Raw genomic sequence first — 21,475 nt, 5'->3', positions numbered from 1 at the left:
TTAGACATAATATCCAATAATCTGCCACGACTGTCGCTCCGGATTGGACTCATGTGCCGAGCAGCACGAGGAGCTGCTCTGTGTAAAAAGCAAATGCCACAGGGCACCTGAATTATTGCACAGCCCTTGCTGGTCAGCACTGCAAGGCAAGGACTGAAGGAAGCCATGAGCAGGGTGTTTGTGCATTTGCTGCAGCTGCAATTCAAAGAGAGCCAAGGCACAGGTGGGGATCTCCCCTGGGCTGAGAGAAGGTTCCAGAACAAGGAGGGACACAGGGAAAGGGCTCAGGGCAGGGACAGCACAGAGCTGCAGCCCCAGTGCAGCTGCTGGGGCTCTGCACAGCACCAGGAGCCACCACAGGGCATTGCTTTCATGTCACCTCACCCACAGGTGCAGTCACCCAGAATATCCACCTGAGTGAGTATCCACCTCTCCAGCTCCTTGGTTAACTCACACACACAGAGCCAGCTAAGGATGCTGCAAACTCACACCACAGCTTCAGGACATCAGCCACAGTGAAAACAATCAGCATTTCCAGAGGAGGATCTTTAGAGATTCTCCAATTACAGTCAACCACTGGAAAATATATTTAAAAAAAACACAGAAACAAGAAAATGTTTCATCCCAGAGACTGAAAATAAAAAGGGATAATCTTGGAATGTGCAACATCATCCCTTCCCTTGAGCTGTCTCTGACACTTGTCTGACCTCCTGAGGAGACACCACAGTTCACAAAGCCACCTGGAAACTAACTAGGAAAAAAAGAATAAAAAGGATAAAAAATTTTCCTTTGCTCAGGAGCTCATAGAGCAGCACAGGAACAGTTCCAGGGAAGGGGGAAGAACCCCCACAGGCTCCCAGGTCAGCTCCTCTCAGGTCCCAAAGCATCTCTAACATTTGGATTGTCTCTAATTCCCCAGAAATCAGGAAATCCCCCCATAACTGGGCTGTACATCCATGATCCTGTCACACTATTGAAGAAGGAAACCACATTTTGCAATTATCCAGATTGTCAGTCACCATCTCCAAAGAGAAAATTTTATCTTGGCCTGCTGTTGATAACCAAGTGGGGAAAAAATAACCACAAAAATAACAAAACTCAGACAACTCAAGGTCAAAAAATTCTAAATGAAAACCTTCTAATAAATCATTAGAGTTAATGATAACTTTAACGAGCCAACACCTCAGTTACTCCTCTGCAGAGCCCAGCATTATTCTGGCTCTGAGTTTGCTGCAGTTCCACAAGAAATGATCCTGCCAGGGTGGGAACTGCCAGCTCCAGCTGCAAATTTCATTTGGCACAGCTGGATTGAACTGATGACACTAAAGATAAATATTTAACACCTTGTTAGACAAAAACTCTCATTGCAATTATTTTTGTGTGGAGTTTATAATTCCTTCTGCTCCTGTTTTTCTCTATTTGAAGCAATTTCTCACCAGTGCCCAAAGCAGAGCAGTTGGGAGGGAATGGTTAAAATCTTCCCCCTCACACAGGGATTTTTACAGACATTTCTATGCCCAAGTCAATGGGAAAAGCAAAGTGTAGACTTCAGGAATCACATGGAGATTTACAGAGCTCTTGGAGCTCTCAGATAATTGTATTTCTGGATGACTGTGAGAGCCTCAATACCCAGACAGTTTATATGACTGATATTGAAATGATGGAAAATAGAGAATTAAACTGAAAGTAGATACTGCATATGATTAATGGGAACAAAACCCCCCATAAAATATAAAGAAGCTGAGATAAAGTTCAAAAGGAAAACTTCCACTGCAGGGGAAGAGTAAAAAACAAGCAATGAAGAAATAATATGGACAAGTAAAATGAAATTCTATCTACATTTATTAGGTGCAAATGTTGAAATGAATAATTTGGGAGCCATTAGAATTCAGCTTTTTTTAGAGCTCATTTTCCCCAAACCATGGCCCACAGACAGAAATCACTTCCCTGAGATTTCCAGCACAGGAAGGACAAAGGACACTGCAAGAGTTTTTCCTTCTAAAGAGGAATGAAAGCCCAAAGGGTCCCTGTGGTGTCAGAGCCCCAAAAGAACTGCTGGAATTTGCAGGGCCCTGCTCAGCCCAGAGTGCCAGGACAAACCCAGGGGTCCCCAGGGGTTGTTCAGTGACTCCTCCCTCACCCTGCTCTGTTTTAGGCTCAGGTTTGAGGCAGGAGGGTGCCAGGGGCCCGTCCCTAAAGCCTCTCCAGCCTTGGGGTCTCTCTGTGCCACAGCTCCCTGGCTCACACAAATGAGGCTCCTGGAGCAAGACAGAACCTCTCCCTTGGGAGCAGAAAGCAAATGCTGGCCAGAAAGTGAGCATCATTACTAATTTACAATTATTTTGTAACTCACTCCTGAAATGCCAAACCTGTTCACAGGCAGCTTCCTTCCATGCCAGGGATGCTGGGCAACATCTAAAACATCTAAAATTGGGTGACACCTTGAAACATTCTTGTTTCCTGCAGCATTTGAAGGCTGTAACTGTGTCAGTTACATTCTCTAACACTAAAATTATGCAGAAAGTTAATGCTGATGTAACTTGAAAGAATAAATTTCTGTCATAAATGACACAAACAGATCCTTACACCCAGCAAATATTTACACACAGGAGTAAATCTCTTCTTCAAAGCCCTCCTACAGCTGTCAACAGGACCATCAAGGAGATTATTACTCCTGATGAAGCATTTATCCCTGCATATAACAGAAATACCCAACAGAAAAAGTTCAGCATTTTTATGGAATTTAGATAATTCCTCAGAGCCCCATCTGTGGTGCAAAGAACTATTTTCCTATTTAATTTCAAGTTCACCTTTTAACTGCACAAACCTAATGGTTTCCAATTATTCCTCTGTATATAATACAAGCAAAAAGAGGCTGTGGAATGTTTCTCTCTTATCTGGATATTGTCATTTTACTGTCTCAAACTTCTAAAAACAAGCTTTTGGCTGGGGAGGAAACCAGCCAGCATCAGACCTAGTGGGGAAACCCTGCACTTGCTCAATGTCTGTGGCTCTTACATAGTTCCAGATGTTCAGAACATTAATAATGCACTAACTCAAAACCTCTTTTTGAAACTTTAGAATGTGCAAATTGCATTAAAACCTCTTTGCCCTCATTAATGGTATTGTTACAATCCCAGTACTCTGGAAAATGTTTTTTGGCATTTGTTTAACTTTGTGATATTGCCATTTACTCATTTTAACAGCCAGTGTTCAAATCTTAATGCTTTTAATAGGCTGGGCTAAACAGACTACCATCCTTTGGAAATTTATTGAAGTAATTTATTAAATAAGTAAAAGTTGTCTGAAAGCAGCATTGCTTTGTTTTATTGATGGCAGGAAAAATGGGTTTCTTATAATTTATTTACAAACCCACGTTTCAGGAAAGTTTTAGAAATGAAAATATTGTCTGTTCAGAGTTCTATTCATTACTGAAACAAGAATTTCTACCAATCTCAGGTATCTCAATAAGAAAAGGCTCTGTGTGAAATGAAGAAGAGCCAGACATTGAGAATTAATCATGAAATGAAATCCCTCCCTCAGCCTGCCCTACCTGAGGGTGCCACATCCACCTCAGGCCAGGTTAAATCCACGTGGACACAGCCAGAGGTTAAACCGAGCTGATTCCAAATCCTTGCCCTGAACCTGAACATTCTCAGCCTGTTGAAATGAAAGCAGCCCCACGCTGCTCAGAGTTAATTAATATTGTTAATTCCTGCCTGTCTGGAGCTGTGGGAGGGTGCCAAGAAAGCTTTGTCAGCACAAGGGCAAACAACACCTGCAGAGAGGGCTGGGCAGGTTTGGAGGATCCCTGACACAGGGACAGGAGCTCCAGCCCAAAGGGATTTGCTGTCACCCAATCCTGCTGCTCCCCCTCCAGAAAACATCACAAAACATCTTCCCAGAGAGCAGGGAAATGGGGTGAGACTGACAGAGCTTCAGCTCTCAACCTGCAGCTCCTGAAGTCATGAGACAAATAAAAGCTGAGCATTTTTATTTACATTTTATAAACTGGGAAATGCAGCGTTTATTTTTGCAAGTGGCAAAAGTTGCTGTGTGTCATCACTACAACCTTACCCCAAAATTCTCAAGGTAAGCAGCCAGTGCAGTGCAGCATGAATCATTTATATGCTAATTTATGCTAATTGTGCCACTATTCCATGATCATAGTTTGGGTTGCAAGGAACCTTTGAATGGGATCCAGTCCAACCTCCCTGCAAGGAGCTCAGGTTTTCAAGCAGAGAATTGTTATCAGTTCCTAAGTTTTCCTGTTGAAAACACTCATTCAAACTCTTTCCAACTCCATTTGTACAAATCCTGCTTCCAAGTGATGCCTCCTCAATTAGCAGATCCAAATTAACCAACAGTGCCTCAGAGAACACAACAAACCAGGGCAACATTAACATCATCATCCAAAGCTTCTTTTGTTTAAAAAAACCCCACTAAGAAAGGTCAGTTAATTCATCATGATGGATTAGCACTAAAATTTATAAGCATTAGCATTTTTCTCCTTGCTGGCAAGGCTGACTCTGATATGACACATATTGAATGAATCATCCAAGATGCAGGCACCAGGCAAGATATATCTTAATGCAGACAGGTTGGCAACATGAGCCCTAATGGGCCTTATCTTAATCTTGTTTAAAAGCATCTTAGATTTCTGGGCAATCTTTTCACCTTCTGATATTCTCTTTTATAGAGTGGTTTTTTGCTGGAGTTGCTACTGATTTTCACATAAATGCATTTTTGCTGCATAGTATCACCAGTTTTAGGAGCCTTAAAAATGATGGAGCTTTGGAATTTAGTGAATGTTAAGATAAAGCTGATTTTTTTAAAAAGTCAATGTGCCATAAGTCCAACAATGACGTTAAAAATTTCCCTGTTGTTTGTGAATTTCCCCACGTGAACCATCACAGCTGTTCATAGCAGACACCTATCAAATGTGGGCATGAACAGCTGATGGGCTCTTTGCCCATCCATAGATTTTCCTCCACTGCATTAATTCCATATATTTGCTATACATATATTTTAAACAGCCACTCTTCAATTAAAAATATATTTATTCAAATACCTGACTAAGATAAAGGGAAATTTCTATAGTATTGGTTTTTTTCCACATTCACATTGCAGGTAGTAATTCCAAACTGAAATCCAATGTACACACCCAACTAAATTCCAGCTCCATCAAATTACCTGGATAGAAAGTACTTAAAATTCAAAGCATTGTCCTCAGCCTTCCAGACAGGAAAAAAAAAAAAAACCCTTTATTTGTCACTTATTCCAAAGTTGAAGCTTCAATTCATAAAACAGATTGAGCCATCAAAAAATCTGCTTAAATCATAATAGTGAGGTCCATGGCCATGTGGATTAATCAGATCTTGACAGCCTTGAAAAATTCCTTTGAAGGCTGCAGCTTTCTAAAGAGAGGCAGCAATTTCCTGTGAAAATCACTTTTGAAATGCAAATATTCTTTATGATGATGAAAGAAAGAATACTTTGTTTTCCCTGTATTAATGTGCTTACATTATTCTGTATTTCCAACATATTAATCTCAGCCTTAAAGGCAACCCAATCCCAAATAAAAGCAGTAGGAAGAAAAAGGGCATCCACAGAAAAATATTGGCAATGTGATTTTAAAATATCATCCTTCAATTGTCTGCAATTTCTATTTATCAATACCTTGCTGGGCTCAGGGAGTGTTGCTCCAAAGAACAGAACACTCAGTGTGTGCAGGGTGACCTTTCAGGGAGCCAGAAGGGCAGGGGGGGAAGGCTCCAGAGCTGGCCAGCAATTGTTTTCCTCCTTTATTAAATGTCATTACAAAGTCTCTGTGTACTTGCAATTCACATTACTATTCTCATAAAAACTTTCATAAATATTTGTCAGGTCTAGATATGGAAGATCAACTCTCCAACATGACACACTTGGAAAGACAATGCTGGAAACTGAAAGATGCTCCAGTTAAATTCTTAAATAAATTGGAGATTTCTTGTAAGATCATTTCCTTTGCATGGAAGTGCAGGGTTTTGTGAGGTTAAATAAATTTATGGTCAGTAATCTGCTTTTTTCAGGGGCTTCCATTACCTGGTCTGATGTGGTCACCTAATGGTTACTGGCAGGAATTGCACTTAAAGACATCCAGGCAAGACACAACCCTCCCTCTGCAGCCTGCCAGTTAAATGATAAAAGATGAAGGGATTGTAAAAAAAGAATAAATAGTTTTTATTTCATTTTGGAAAATATTCTCTGCTTAGGAACCTTAGGGATGAGCAGAAATGTCTGAAAATCTATTTCCATCATGTTGGGGTTTTTAATCATTTGGTAGGATTTTTTAGAGGTCTTTGTGTTTTGTCTGTTAAGATGATTTTTTAAAAATCATAAATAATCATTTAAAAATTAAAAAGTTACACCCTTTCAAGCAGTACAGGAAAAATGAGTATGAGTTACATAATTATCTTGCAAGTTTATATTCCTGTTCCTGACCATAAACAACAGGAACAACAAATAGAGAAGAAAGCAGAACTACTGGGAGATCCAGATTAACCATAATTAGATAACTGTTGTCAGTGAAATTAGATATTACATAGTTTGAAATGGAGAAATTTGATTCCTTTCAGCCAATGTCAGTGAGCAATTCCCCTGATTAAAGAAAAATACACTCCAATCTCCAATGCAGTGAAATGGAACAAGAAACAAGGGAAGGAGAAATTACCTGGATGAGTTCTGCATTCTGGTAGCACAGAAAGAACATGCAAAGACATTCCTGCTGCTGATTTATATAGAAAGTATCATTTCATGATGTGATTTTTAATTTTTTTCTTAATAAACAATTTCTAAATCTTCAGGGAAACAACACAAGGAAAATTTATGGATCTGGCTGGTTTTATGGTAATGCTAATTGAAATGACTGTCTGTGTTAATAGGTGCATCTGTTGAGAAAAACCAAATATGTTTGCTCATGAAAACAAACCTGAATGCCAAGAAATAACAATACAATCCCCCTGTGTTAATACATTTATTTGATAAATATTCCTGTATATTGATGTATAAACCACAGTGCAGAAAATCACACAGTGCATTTTCAAAGTGTGTGTGTGGTTTGAGGGGAAGAACAGCAATTCACATTTCCCTACCTTATAGGATGGCAAAAAGCACAAAATTCCTTGGCCAAGTGTCTGACAGACCGACAGCAGCAGGGCTCCCACCTCATCCTGGAACTCGAAGGTCTCGGTGTGCTGGAAGGTGGCACAGAGCTCCCGCCCGCTGGGGCCGGTGCCCACCGTGCCAACCCACACCTGGGGTACAGGGACAAGGTTAATGTGCTGGAAGGTGGCACAGAGCTCCTGCCCACCGTGCCAACCCACACCTGGGGCACAGGGACAGGGTTAATGTGCTGGAAGGTGGCACAGAGCTCCCGCCCGCTGGGGCCCGTGCCCACTGTGCCAACCCACACCTGGGGTTACAGGGAACAAGGTTAATGTGCTGGAAGGTGGCACAGAGCTCCTGCCCACCGTGCCAACCCACACCTGGGGCACAGGGACAGGGTTAATGTGCTGGAAGGTGGCACAGAGCTCCCGCCCGCTGGGGCCCGTGCCCACTGTGCCAACCCAAACCTGGGGTTACAGGGAACAAGGTTAATGTGCTGGAAGGTGGCACAGAGCTCCCACCCGCTGGGGCCGGTGCCCACTGTGCCAACCCAAACCTGGGGTTACAGGGAACAAGGTTAATCCTAAACCAGCCTGGAGAAACCTCAACATTTCATTATTGATCCTGCTAAGTGTGAAAAAAATGTGCTGGAAGGTGGCACAGAGCTCCCACCTGCTGGGGCCCCTGCCCACCATGCCAATCCACACCTGGGGGCACAGGGACAGGGTTAATCCTAAACCAGCCTGGAGAAACCACAGCAGGCTCAAGAATGGCATTTAAGTGAGAAAGAAATGTTGAGATATTTGTTAAATTCATTTTGGTACTTGAAGTGCAGTAATTGATATTGCTAACAGCCATCTCATACAGCACAAGCAACTTTTCCAGGGAAATTTGTCTAAAATTGCCTCTTAATTCATTTAAAAATGTCATTTTCCATTGCATTAAGCCAAGCAACAGCCTGGACCTCTCTTTTAACTGACAGAATGAGTCTGCCATCACTTTTATTTGGTTTTTGCACCATGGGCAGCATTAGATGGGAACAGCCAAGCCCAGCTTACCTGGGAATTCCTGATAACGTGATTGGCCTCCAGCTGAATGGAAAACTTCACACCAAGCTCTGAGGAAAAGGAATCCATGGGAGAGAGAGTGCCTGATGTCAGAACAATTGTTCTGACTTCATTTAAGTCAGAAAAAGCCTAGGTGGGAGAAAGCAAAGCAGGAATTTAGAAGATCAATGCAATCTCTTTCAGATTTGACATGTATTTGTTATCACTCAGATTATTTTATCTGTTCTTCACACTCAGCTCACCACAGCAGGGTTCAAGCACCAGAAGTTCAGCATGTGGACAAGGGTTTTCTGCCTTGAACTCTTTTTGTGCTTGGGCCTTGGGAAGAAGGAACTTTTATCTGCATCATCATGTTGGTCTTCAGTCATCCAGGTGTAAGTTTGTTGTAGAGCAACCCGGTAATCATCTGCAAACCTACACAGAGACAGAAATATCAGTAAAAACTACAATTAAGCAACCAAATTGTGAGCATTCAGCTGATAAATGTTAGGCCTGACCTGCTGTTCTCTTTGAAGAGACAGGAAAGGACCATGAACAGGCCTTTGAGCATGATCTGTGCTGCAGGGCTCACAACTGGCACCTCAATAATTTCCTCTCTCCCATGCATAGAAACTTTCTCTTCTTTTTCCAGAACAGCAGCAAGATGTTTCTGCAAGAGGCAAATTCCATATTAACAACATTCTAAGTGTCTTCTCAAAACCAGAGTTAAAAGAGATACAAGACTGTCAGCTCATTGCTTTAAAAGTTCATTTAAAATAAAGTCAGAGGGAAAGGGAACAACACTTTCAATTTTTAACAATGGTTTTAACATAACTGGCTTACACAGAAAGGAGGGATAAACTAGAAAATAGGGTAAAAACATTTTAACATTCAATAAAAATGCAGCTGGATAAAACAGGCAAAAATATCACTGGCTCAATGGTTCAATTTAAATAATTGTATGTGAGCAATTGTATCCTTCAAAACATTGCTTCTCCACAAATTCCAGTAGCTCGAGTGGGTTACTCCTGGTTTTCATCAGGAATCCTTTTCAGACAATTTTCAGTATTGCAGTAAATGAAAAAGCTGTTTCCATTTAACTTCTGTGCATTTGGAGATGTTTAACACCACAATATTATGCATGGTGCTGCTCATTTGTACAGCACACAGCATTACCTGTAAAATGGGGAAAGTAATGCCAGTTATTCCCATTTGGTACAGAAAGTTGAGCATTTCTTTGCCACTCCACACCTTGCAGGCACTTTCAAAGGCTCTCTCCACCAGCTGCCCAGAGCTCTCCTGCAGCCAGCTGAAAGACAAAAAAAGCACAAATCATTTCAGCATTGATTTGAGAGATTTAGAGACACTTTGCACGTACAAAGCAAACCTCAAAAATTGCACCAGACTCCTAAGATGATGACAAATGTTTTACTACATGTAAGAAGAGAGATTCTGCTTTTCCTTTCTGCCTGTTTTTCACTGTTCAACTCCCATGGAACTGCTTTGGATGCAGCTCATTGAAATGAGAAGGAAATTTCTCCCCACATCTTTATACTTCACATAATAGATAATAAAGAAAAGGAATTAAAATGTAATTTCCTCTTCTGACATGTCAGGCTCATTCAAGCAAGACTTCTGCTGCATATCTGAATCCACTCATCACTGCTCCAATTGCTGCAGGTTGGATTATCCCTGTCAGCTGCTGACTTTCCAATTAATAACCAATCCTGAGGCATGAAATGAACACTTTTCATATTTACACGGGGAAAGTGGGGCAATAGAGAGTGCCCATTTACACCTACCCCAGGTACTGGCACTGCTGCAAATGAAGCAGAATTATAATTGGAATACAATGCAAAATGGGATTGATTGAGCTAAACATGGAGAGCGATCTCGTTTGTGGCAGAGCTGGAATTTTCTGAGTGAGCCTGTCCTCCTTCACCCCTGCAGCACCACAGGCCCTGTCCCTGGTTAGAAAAGCAGCTCCTCCTCCCCCTGCCAGGAAAGGCTGGAGCTGTCTGCTCCATCAAGAGGCAGGAGGCATTGAAAGGACAGCTGTCAGTGCTGCAAGAGCTCAAAATATTTACCTGCAAAACCAGTTCATCATTAGCAACTCAAGAGCAAGGCTCTGGGACTGCTTCAGTTCTACATTTCCTGCCCTGTCACCATAAATAATCTGATCCATGGAACAATTAAAATATAACTTCCCTTCTGCCAGGTTTAAATGCAAACAAAGCCCACCAATGCTGCCACAACAATCACTTCTTTGGTTAAAATTTGCTTGATCTCATTAAAGAATGGTGATCACTAAGACTAAGGCCCCAATTCCTCAAATGTAACATCAAAAAGACCTGGAATTGAAATTAGGACAAGGCCCCTGTGACAGGAATTAGACAGATCTACAATGTGTAAAACACTTAAAGAAATGTAAAACGCTTCCCTGATATGAACTTCAAACACCATCACATACTTTTGAAATAATAAATGCAAATACAAACTTAACACAATGGCCAAATAGCACCAAAAATACCTTAAATTCTCCAATAAATTCCATCTAACATTAAAGCATTTACTTGCAAAGCCTGTTAAATTATTTTTAGAGCTAAGCAGAAAACATACATAAAATTAGCTTGATTCCCAGAAAGGTTATCTCTGGTTTTGAAGTGAAAATTGCTGCATGCAGTATTTCCAGGAAAGGAATGAAGGGATGCTGCACACATGCCTTCAATTCCAGGAAGAGAATTTGCTGCTTCCCCCAGTAGCAGAAGATGCCCCTGGTGACACAGCATGTTCCATTGGCCACAGTGACCAGCCCTGCTCAATGTGCAGCAGAGCCTGCCAGAGCCTGCCCTGGCCCAGCTGCAAACTCCTCACAGAGCTCACTGCAGCACTGTGGCACCAAGCCCATCCTTAAGTGCTTTTTGCAATGAGGGCCCAGGATCTTTAGAGTGAAATAAGATTTTTTTTCTAGCTCCCCATGCATTTGGCAAAGCCATGGCACTGTGCAGGTGCATTTTACCTGTTACTGGCTATTTACACCCAGTCTTCTGCTTTCCAGCAGCTGCTTTTCATGCTGCTGGCAGATTTGCCAAGACAATCAACCTCAGTTTTCCTGATAAGGTTAAAAAGCTTGAGGCAATCAAATCTTCAGCCATGTTGTTCTTATCTTTTACTGAAGTTTAACATTTGAAATATCCACGGTAGGAGAATTTGCTTCTGCCAAGCAGAAAAGTCCCTTGTCTCTGTGTGACACAAACATGAACTGTGAGCAGGGAGTGAGGATGGGAGAGTGAACTCCTCCTGTGCTGCTGCAGCAAAATGAAGATTCTGCACACACTGGAGCAGAACTCAGTTAACTGCAGCACTTGTAGCATTATTCAATTTTTTCTGCTGACTTTGACACTTGTACTTCCCCAAAAGACTTTGCCCTGGACCTCTTGTTTCTTCCTGGGCTTCTGTCCATTTCCTTTTGTTACATCCCCTCTCAGGATTTTCAGCTTAGGCTCAGCTGTTCCCCTTCCAGGAAGTTGTTTCCCAGGGAAAACAAAGGGCATGACTGACAAATTCACTTTCAACTAGGAAGACTTCAGTTGATTCCACTCTGATTCCAAGAACAGAGTCCAAATACTTTCTGTCCAAGGCTCTGAAAGCATTCTATAAACATTAACTCGTTAATTCTTTGACAACAAATGCTATTATTATTTGTCAAATATGCAAATGTGTGAAACATAAAAATTCACCTTATGAAAATTTTCATACTGAGATTTATAAACAGGAGTCCAAAAAAGCCCCATAAAGAGCACAAGATTTTTCAAAAGAGAATTTCAATGTTTCCATGTGAGACCAGCAGTTCTTCTAATAGATCAAACCCTGTGGATTCCTCAAATGAACATAAATCAAACAACTGCATAGCTGTACGTGAACCTTTGTTGAATTTCTCTAACGTGACAGAGTAACACCATCCCATACACCTAAAGGTAATCTGATAAATATTAATTGATAGAAAGCAATAAAAGGTTGCCTTACTTGATCAGGGAGCAGCAGACAGCTCGGAGGGGCTCGTGGTGCTTCTGCCTGATGCTGTTGCTGACCATGAAGTCGAGCTCCTCGCGGGCAGCGCGCAGCTGGCTCTCGGTGACCCCGTAGCTCACGGACTCCCGAGCACAGTCCTCAATGTTGTGGGCTTCATCCAAAATGACTACTTGGTCCTTTAGGTTAATGTCCATCTAGAAAAGGTAATTATTGTCTGGTGAAACCGAGTCAAAGACATGAGAGACAGCAACTAACAGGAGCCTGCTAAAAAATGGATATTCTGCAGCACAGTGCAAATGAAGCTTTTCAGGTTTTGGATCAATTTTCATAACCTAGAAAATATCCAAGGGCAAAAAAACCCAGAAGTTATTTTATAGATATTATTTTGGACATGAATGGGATGTCAGCTGACCACAGAAACAAAACATTCAGTGGATAATTCCTTTTAAATTCTTCTTTTTACCTTCTTGCCACTTGTCCCCAGTGTACTCACACTGTCCCGGATCTGTGGGTCCAGCAGATAGTTGTAGGGACAGAACACGATGTCTGCCCCCACCATGAGCTCCCTGGCTGCAAAGTAGGGGCAGGCACGGAGCTTCCTGCCCAGCCTCACCAGGTCCTCAATGTCCCAGGCCTGGTACAGCCCATGGGCAGGCTGCAGGGCATGCTGCTCACTCAGCTTGTGAGCACCGTGGTAATAAGAGCAGGACTTGCCCTGAAAGCAAACAAGTGCACAGACTTAGTGGGTACAAGAAATAACAAAAACCAAACAGGCTAAAATCTCCCAAAGTTCCATGCATTTGGCTGTTTCTCAGAAACATTTCTAACAGCTGCTCTTTATGCCAGACATTAACAGCTCATGTCATGTAAATCCATGTTTCTAAAACGTACATCCATAAAGGACACTTCTTTCTTCTTCATTTATAAACCCAGATATAATTTAAATCTTATTACACCATTAACCTGGCAGTCATAAATCTTATTCCTGCCACCATAAGTTTTTACAGTGTATCAACATTTTCTAACAATTAATATTTAGTTTTAATGCCACCAGGTGGTATTTAACCAATATAATATAAAGAAGTAAAAAATATTACTCATTCTAGCTGTTAAATCTGACTTTGTTCAATGAATGCTCATTTTCTCAAATCAAATTACTCACATGTTTTCCTTCCAGCAACTCTACACACATTTCACTCCTGTTACTACTGTTGGACACCACAGGATGAATGCAGGTGTAATCCCTGCTGGACAGGATTGTCATGGGCACACAGGAATACGCTGTCCTCTTCAGCTCCCTGCTGATCTGGCTGATTTGCTTGTGCGTTCGTGTCCCAAAAAAAATTTTGGGAACACACAACTGATCTCCGTTCTCCTTCTTCTTTGAGTGACTGGGATCTTTACCTGGCTCCTTCCCAGAAGCACAGGAACACTCAGTGCAAGGGCCAGGAGGCTGCAAAGCAAGACAAAAAGATGATGCACAAAATCCCACTGGGAAATGAATGTGCTACACCTGCTGATGGTCTGCAAAGTGCCCTCTGGGGTAACAGCTTCAGTCACCAGGGCTGCCCATCAAGCTGCAACAAGTTCTGCAATGTTAAAGCATCACATCCCTGTGCCTGGAAATATCTAAATAAAACCCTCCAGTGATCACAATTTTATCATAACCCAATCAGAAAGAATTATTAATCCAGTGGAATATTTACACACATGAATAATGCAAATGAAGTTTCTCACATTGAAGCTCCAGCTCAGGACACTCCTGTTACAGAGCAAGAGTCCAAAACCTTCAATGAAGAAAACTTGGAACAGACACTCAAATTAAAATATTTTTTTCCTTGAAGACAGTTCAGGGACTCTGTGTGCAGATAAAACACTGCACCACACACTCTCCATTAGAAACATGTTTGCTGTGCCATTCTGCCAAAGGCCATTGAGTAGCCAGGGAATAAAGGAAACACAGGGAATAATTCTAAACAGAACCTAATCCTGTAAAATATTTGTTAAAAGCCATTTTTGTTCTGCCATCACAACATTAAATACTGAAATAAATGACATGAGATTGTCACAATGAATTTGAAGAGCCACATAGGAAACCAGGAACTCCAGTGTAACCATGTCCAAACACACCTCTCATGGAAAACGGAGAGTTCTCCCAGAGCCAGACAGTTTGTACTGGGCTCAGGTGGCAGTGCAGGTAACAACATGCTCACTGCAGCACTCCTCCCTGCCTTTCACTGTACCAGTAAGATTATCCATGACAAACAAATGCTAAGTCATGCTGTGTGTTACACCACAGTCCTGGGGATCAAGCTGTCTCCAGCTCTCACTGCAAGGAACAGCAATTCGTGCTCCCCTCAGCCCCAGCCAGCCCTGTGTGCCATTAAATATGACAATACATGAGAGAAAGCATGTAAATGTAACCCTCAGAGCTGCCACTCACCGGGATAAAAGCTTCCCTGATGTGCCAAACAAACAGGCCTCAGAGCAGATAAAGTTACAGCCATGCTGGAATTGTTACATTCCCCTCTCAGGTTGCCAGGACCAGCAGATTTCATTACCCTGTGCTGCCACATGAAATAGGCAGTTCCAAATATCCTGCCTTCTATATTGAATCATTACTTATTCACTGCCAGGATAAAAAGAGGAGTTATGAATGGGGCTCTTGTCAGCAGGCAGGCAGCAAACAGCTGACACATGGTATAGGTTACATATGTGCAGGGCTCACACTAAAGCCCCAATGCTACCTTGATATTTCTATCACTTACATTCTGCTCTGCTCCTGGAAATAATGAAAACCACACTAGCAAGCTAAAAATTAATGTAATTGAAGCAGTGACTGTGTAGGGCCTTGAAGAATATTTCTATCTTTTAATTTTAATCCAAGTCAGATTGTGTTTTCAGAGGGAAAAACAACACACAGGACACCAAGAGGAGACTTTACCACCAATATTTCACTGCTGTGCTAAGCCAAATAAAAATAATTGAAAAATATTAGGACCCATCAGGCAGCTGTTTTGCCAGAGTTCTTAGAACAACAGGAAAATGCAGCTCAAATTAATATATAAAATCATGACCAGAAGGTTCTCCTATGATGGGCTTAGAATACCAGATATTATTCTTTGCATAAAAAAGAAATAAAGTGTTCTTATGTGTGAGGCTTATAAATTACAGGATTTTACAGGTGGGATTAAAAGTTTGGTTTAAGAGGTTTGGGATTGGTATAATACTGGCATTAAGAAGCACTTTAGCCATTATTCCAGCACTAAAATGTTACCTTTAACTTTGAGAAAAGTTTTATGTTCAAAAAACACTCAAACCCACAATACTGAGCAAGTTGTAAACTCAGGCTGATTTTATAGTGAGTAGTTAAGAAATAAAAGTGCCTGCAGTAGTCAGAGCATTTCTGAAAGGCACAGCCACCATTAGCCCAAATACTTTAATAAATAAAACCTTTTAGGAGGTCCTTCATAATGAAGAAAAACTTTAGAAAATTGGTTAAAACACAGTTTAAAAGCTGAGTTCTCCATATTCTTTCCACATTACTCCAGTGAGTCAATTTGCATTAGAATCCTTAAAATACATCTTTAAATTTTATAAAAGGCAAACTATTTTAACTCTGTATTTCTCCAAGAACCAACTGTGGATATCTTATAGCAACACCTAACGTGGTGTTCCTCTGCCATTCCTGCAGCACAAAGAAAGAAAACTCTCCATGAACAAGGGGTTTCCTGGGCAGTGTTCTCGCCAAGCACAAATTTTTACACTCATACCACAAAGATAATTAGAAAATGTTTCAATTTATCTATGAAGGAATTAGGGGAGGGCTGATTAGAAATACTTCATACTGAGACAACAGAATTGTATTTCATAATACCCTCTGGCTTCAGAACTAAACCTGTTTTCAGCTGTTGGAATCTGAAAGAGGGATTTTCATTTGGAAGAGGGCAAAAAAAGATCCTGCTGCACTTTGTGCAGTATTTAATCAGAAACACCCAGGAACAGATGCCATTAGAGATCAGATATCAGCCTATATGGACCTTAGGCTAATGCAGCTTGTTTGGACTTCTGTCAGGGCTAGATAAACCAGCCTATCACATCAATATTTATATGGCAAAAACGTGGAAGTCCGATTAAAAAAGGAATAATCGAGTCCAGCAGCCTGTACTGTGTGTAAAATAGAGCTAAACAAACACTGGGGCTGTGATCTTTGAAACACAAAGAGGTAAGAGGAGTTCTTCATATCTCCAGCTACATTTCCCACTTACAAAGGCACCTGAATGCTGCAGCAGTGAATGTCTCTTGTGTGAAATATCACACAAGCACAATCTAGGCAGATATCAGCAGTGACATTAGCAGAGCTTTTCAGCTGCTCCTTTGGAAGCTCTCAGAAAGCCCAGTATTCTGCTGCTGCTGCAGCCTCTTGTTTAAAGCACACAAAGCAGCTGTTTATCCTCCCCAGTCACCAGCAGGTGAACCCAGTTCAATATTTATCACAGGCTTTCACAGATCACTGCTAACCAAGCAAACGTTTTAATTAAGCTGGAACTTGCTTCAAAGAGCTCATTGAAAACGTCAATCAGCAGGAAAAGGATCGGGTACGGTGTCAGGTGAGAGCATGTAATACAAATCCACAACTTTCTTCATCCCATCGTGGTAAATTAGCCCATTCTGGAGTCCAGACCCTGATTGTAACAGGCTGCCAGTCCCCTGGAATGTGTAACAGAAGTCACCCAAAGCCCATTGTGCAGGTTGTAAGCAATATGTTAAACTGCAATGGGCTAGCACATTAAGACAGATTCTTTTCACAGTTGTTTTTTGATACCCCAAGTGTTTGTTACACTAGTCTCCATTTACTGTTTACTTTCTTTCCCTGCTGGAAATGGGGATTCCTTAACCCAGCTGCCCCAGTTTCTCAGGCCATATGCTCTGACAGAAGCAATCAAGAGAGTACCTGAGGTTATAATTTCCCCTTTAAACTCACACTGGAGCTGCCCTCCCTTGCAGGAGTTAATCCAGAGCTGGATTCCCAGGCTGGGAGCAGCTTTGGGTGCTCAGCCACATGTGCAGGTGCTGCATGCAGCAGGGCTGGGAGCGGCTTTGGGTGCTCAGCCACATGTGCAGGTGCTGCATGCAGCAGGGCTGGGAGCACAGAGCACCTCTCAGGCTCTTACAACAACCAACCCGTTCTCCCTCCTGCAGTAGAAACAGGACTTGGTAAGAAACTGAATCTGCTCTGAGAGGAGTGAGCACTGTAAAACACAGGACACTCAAAGGCAGCTTGCCTCAGTGAACAAGCAATGCTGTTATCAGTCATTGTATCACCACACACACAGTCCATCAGGTGAGTGTTCAACGGGAGCTCTGATTTCATTCCCTAAGCCACACCAAAAACCATTTTTATACCCAACACCTGTGCTCTGATGCTCTTCCTGTTGTAAACTAAATGCAGTTAAGGCTCAGAACTACTAATGACAAATCAGGCTTTACTTTCTGCAATTTCCTTGATACCAGACAAGTTCTGAGTCTGCTCATCACAGCAAAATAACACCTTATTCTGTCATCCTTAAAAAGCAACTTCAAAAGAAGTGACCCCCTTTCTTCTTAGGTTACTTCTTTCTAAAGATGTAGTAAACAACAGATTGTTTAGTTCTCAATTTTCTTCTAGACAAGAAATTTCTACAATTTCTACAAGTTTTAAATCAAATTTTTCATGTACCCACAGCAAAGCACCAGAGGAAATTTTACAATCAGGAAGGACGAGAGTTCCTTTTATTTGAAAATGAACAGCACACTCTGGTGGCCTTTGGGTTTCCAACTGCCAACTGAAGCTCAGTGGCACAGAGCATTTCAAATCTTACTCAAACATCTACAGAGCTCTCCAAAACTAATAAAAAGTACCTCCCATCAAATGCCCTACAACACAGAGTCACTTTTTAAGGAAAATATTTAGCTCCCAGTATCTTACAGTAATCCTGTAGCTTTTGGTTTCCCTTGGGGTTACTACATCACAGCTTGGCCTCTCACACTCAGCCCTCTACTGCCTCACACTCCCTCTTCTACTGCTTTGCCCCAACAAACATTTATGTAAAATCTATTTTCAAACAGTAAGAAATGCAGAAAATGCCCAACAAAGCTGCAGAAACAGGTGCAACCTGTAATTTAACTCCTGATGTGATACTTCTGCTACAGAAAATGGAAATAAAACCCAAAGCACAGAGGAACATTTGCATTAGCTTCAGTGTTTGCTCAAACTTCATTAAGCTGCATCTCATGCATAACCCCTTCACATAAAATATTGTTTTAAATTGTTCTTGAACTAACACTCTGGTGTAAAAGATATTTCTGAATTACTCACTGTTTGGGGAGAACAAGTAGTGGTTTTCATGCTTTTTTCAGAGTGAACAATCAGCTCTCCATTTTTCCTCTGATGATAAACTTCCAGAGCATCAACCAGCTGCACTCCTTTAGCAAGGCAGTGACGTTTCCTCACCTGCTGGGGAAAGCACCAGTGGGAAAATGCCCAGGGCACAGGGATGTGCTCACACTGGCAGCCCTGCTCTTGTTTCAGCTGAGTCTGCTTTAGTAACTGGCCATCAACAGTTTAACCAAGTCAGCCACACACAAGTCATTGAGGAAAGCTGTAAAGTTTTAATTATAAAATTATTGCTGAGCTTTTCTGCTTTGCTTTCCCACTGTTACAGAACTTACAGAAATCATAACACCATCAACTGGGAATAAATGTATTTGGGGATATTACTTGCTTAAATGTGAAAGGGTTTAGGACGGGGTACAATGAACAATTTAGTGCACAGTCCACACAACAGTGCAGTCCTTTGTAACAAATACCAATAAAAATGAACAAAACCCTGTCACTAAACTGTGACTGTGATTCACTCATTTCCCACACCCTCCCCTATAACATTAACTGGATTTGAGAGTTTGCCTGAGCTACACCCAGATGATTTCACTGCTCACCTGCTGCTCTGTCTCTAAAGGACGAATCCTCTTCCTGTCCACCTGGAAATCATCATTCTCACTGGCATGAAGGGATAACTTCTTTTTGGCAGACAGCTTTGAAGCCAGTGTTTCATTTTCCTTACATTCTGTAATTAACAAAATCAAATGGATGTCCATTACTAGGGATGCATTAAATAAGGGCAACATTTTAAAATGTAACTACTACAGAACAGTAACTGCTAGAATTGCTATAAATGATATGGTGTAGGAAAGAGTGTTAATTTCTAGACAGATTAAGCACTGTAGAGATTTCATGCAGGGCACAACCAGGGCTGCCACTATGATGGTCAGAAACCATCCCTGGCCTAAAGCAGCAGAATTTGAGCTGCCTACAGATGAGGTTACCTGTGCTTGGCAGAGGGCTCCCAGGTCTCCTGGAAGTTCCTGGCTCAGGACAATTGGCAGAACAAGGAGCACTGGGAGTCCCACTCGCTGCAGCCTCGCTGCTCCTGGCCGGGCAGTGACACCTGCAGTGACAGGGCGGGGATGGCGCTGCCTTCCTGTCCTCCTTGTCACACGACGAGCTTGGCACTGACTTCTCTGGGGGACAAAGGCATTTATCTGTCACCAACAGCACCATGAGGGTGGCAGCTCAGTGCCAGTCAAGCTGAACCAGCTGTGGCCACCTCTGCAGAGCTGCAGAGCACAGGAAGGGAACAGCTCCCTCCTCCCATCGATCCACACACCCCATGAGGATTCTCCTCCATTCCCTTCTGGGATCTAAGGCCAGCCCAGCATTCCTGCTCCACACTGCCATTAAGGCAAGGTGCCAGTGGTGGGCCCAGACTGAAACCAAATGTTTAAGGGCTGATGGAAACCAATTAATTATTTTATATTTTGTAATAAAAGCTGTGCAGAGACTCTGACACTCACCATACAAAGCCTGCTGCCATGATAGTGCAGAACAAAGTAAGGCCAAGCTTTTGCCACTTCCTGTGGGGCTCTCCAGCAAACAGTGCTGCCTGTTATTCAAGCCTTTCACAATCTTCAAGGGGAATAAAAGAAACAGAATTAACAGGAAACAAAGGAGATGTGTTTAGCTAATCTTAGCAATAATGGCCTAATGTCCAGCCTAAACTTTCCCTGGCACATCCTAAGGCTGTGCCCTCTTGTCCTGTCACTGGTGAAAACTCTTAAAAAAAAGTTTAAATATAAATGCAATAATTCATTTAGAAAAGTTCCCCAAAAAAATGAAAATTTCTTTAAACATTACTACACATAATTCTTCTGTTTAGATAATGGGGCTTACTAAATCATTCCCCACCCTATAAACCTGAACATTTGTATACAACTGTAATTACAGCATAGCTGGATAATAATAAACACCCTTACAGCACAAGGAACTTGTTTCTGGGCATAAATGCTCCCAAATCCAAAATGTACTTCAAAATTCCCTCCCCATGGCCCAGACACTGCCCAGCACAGAGAACACTGAGTGGTTACCACCGAATTCAAGATACCACAAGCTCTGAATTCCATGTGTCACCTTTCTGAATGCTGGCAGAGATTCTGGAACTCCAAATATTGGCAAACACAAGCTCTGAGCGTGGCACATGCCAGGACAGAGGGTACTCACAGCGTTCATCATGGCCAGCTGGGAGGGGTAAGCCTTGCAGGGGAACAGGATCTTCACCCCCCCTATGGTGTACTGGGCCCCCTCAGAAGGCATGGCCAGCTTTGCTCCTGTCTGCTTCAGCTTCAACACTGCAATTCAAACACAGCGTTGGTGACTCAATGCTAGCAAGCAATAAATAAATAAAAACACCACGAGCTGCACACAGCAGGTCAGATTCTGTTAGACTGGAGATAGAACCCAAATCCATGCAGGAAAAATATTTTAGAATATTAAGTGACTAAAACCAGCCAGTTTTTAACTCTAGACGTCCATCAGCTTGAACTGCAAGATGTCATAAACTACGAACATAAAGCAACTTGTACATTTTATAACAACGAAAAATAAAACTGGACAATGACTTTAAAAATGAGATGCTTAAAAACATCCTCCTTCCACAAATAATGCAGGAATTCGTCAGGGGAAAAGGAGTATCCCTCAATTTACCAATTTGCGTTTATTACCTTGAATATCTCGGAATAATAAAGACAGACAATTTGTATTAAAAAGGTGAAATTATTGAACTAAAAATATTGAAGAGGCATAAATGGTTTTAAGATACAATATTTTTGAACAGTACAGGGGTTTTTTCCTCGTATTTTTTCAACACTGATGAAGA

General features: G+C 41.8%; 1 protein-coding gene across 2 annotated transcripts in view; it reads right to left on the bottom strand.

The window, feature by feature from the left end:
• The window catches only part of BRIP1 (BRCA1 interacting helicase 1), a 48,641-nt gene that overhangs the window by 26,586 nt on the left and 580 nt on the right, over positions 1-21,475 (bottom strand). For both annotated transcript variants that reach the window (XM_063173765.1, XM_063173766.1), the window contains exons 2-14: positions 20,821-20,948; positions 20,118-20,229; positions 19,590-19,784; positions 19,203-19,330; positions 18,583-18,717; positions 13,387-13,677; positions 12,718-12,939; positions 12,219-12,418; positions 9,369-9,501; positions 8,711-8,862; positions 8,456-8,627; positions 8,205-8,342; positions 7,134-7,295 (exon numbers count right to left, since the gene is read on the bottom strand). In XM_063173765.1, coding sequence (XP_063029835.1) covers positions 7,134-7,295; positions 8,205-8,342; positions 8,456-8,627; positions 8,711-8,862; positions 9,369-9,501; positions 12,219-12,418; positions 12,718-12,939; positions 13,387-13,677; positions 18,583-18,717; positions 19,203-19,330; positions 19,590-19,784; positions 20,118-20,229; positions 20,821-20,913 — 2,133 coding nt within the window. In that variant the 5' untranslated portion in view covers positions 20,914-20,948. The remainder of the gene's footprint in view (positions 1-7,133; positions 7,296-8,204; positions 8,343-8,455; positions 8,628-8,710; positions 8,863-9,368; positions 9,502-12,218; positions 12,419-12,717; positions 12,940-13,386; positions 13,678-18,582; positions 18,718-19,202; positions 19,331-19,589; positions 19,785-20,117; positions 20,230-20,820; positions 20,949-21,475) is intronic.

Source organism: Melospiza melodia, chromosome 21, assembly GCF_035770615.1.
Source record: "Melospiza melodia melodia isolate bMelMel2 chromosome 21, bMelMel2.pri, whole genome shotgun sequence".
Classification (NCBI taxonomy): domain Eukaryota; kingdom Metazoa; phylum Chordata; class Aves; order Passeriformes; family Passerellidae; genus Melospiza; species Melospiza melodia.
Note: the sequence above shows the minus strand (reverse complement) of the source record. Positions and strands in the feature narration are given on the sequence as shown.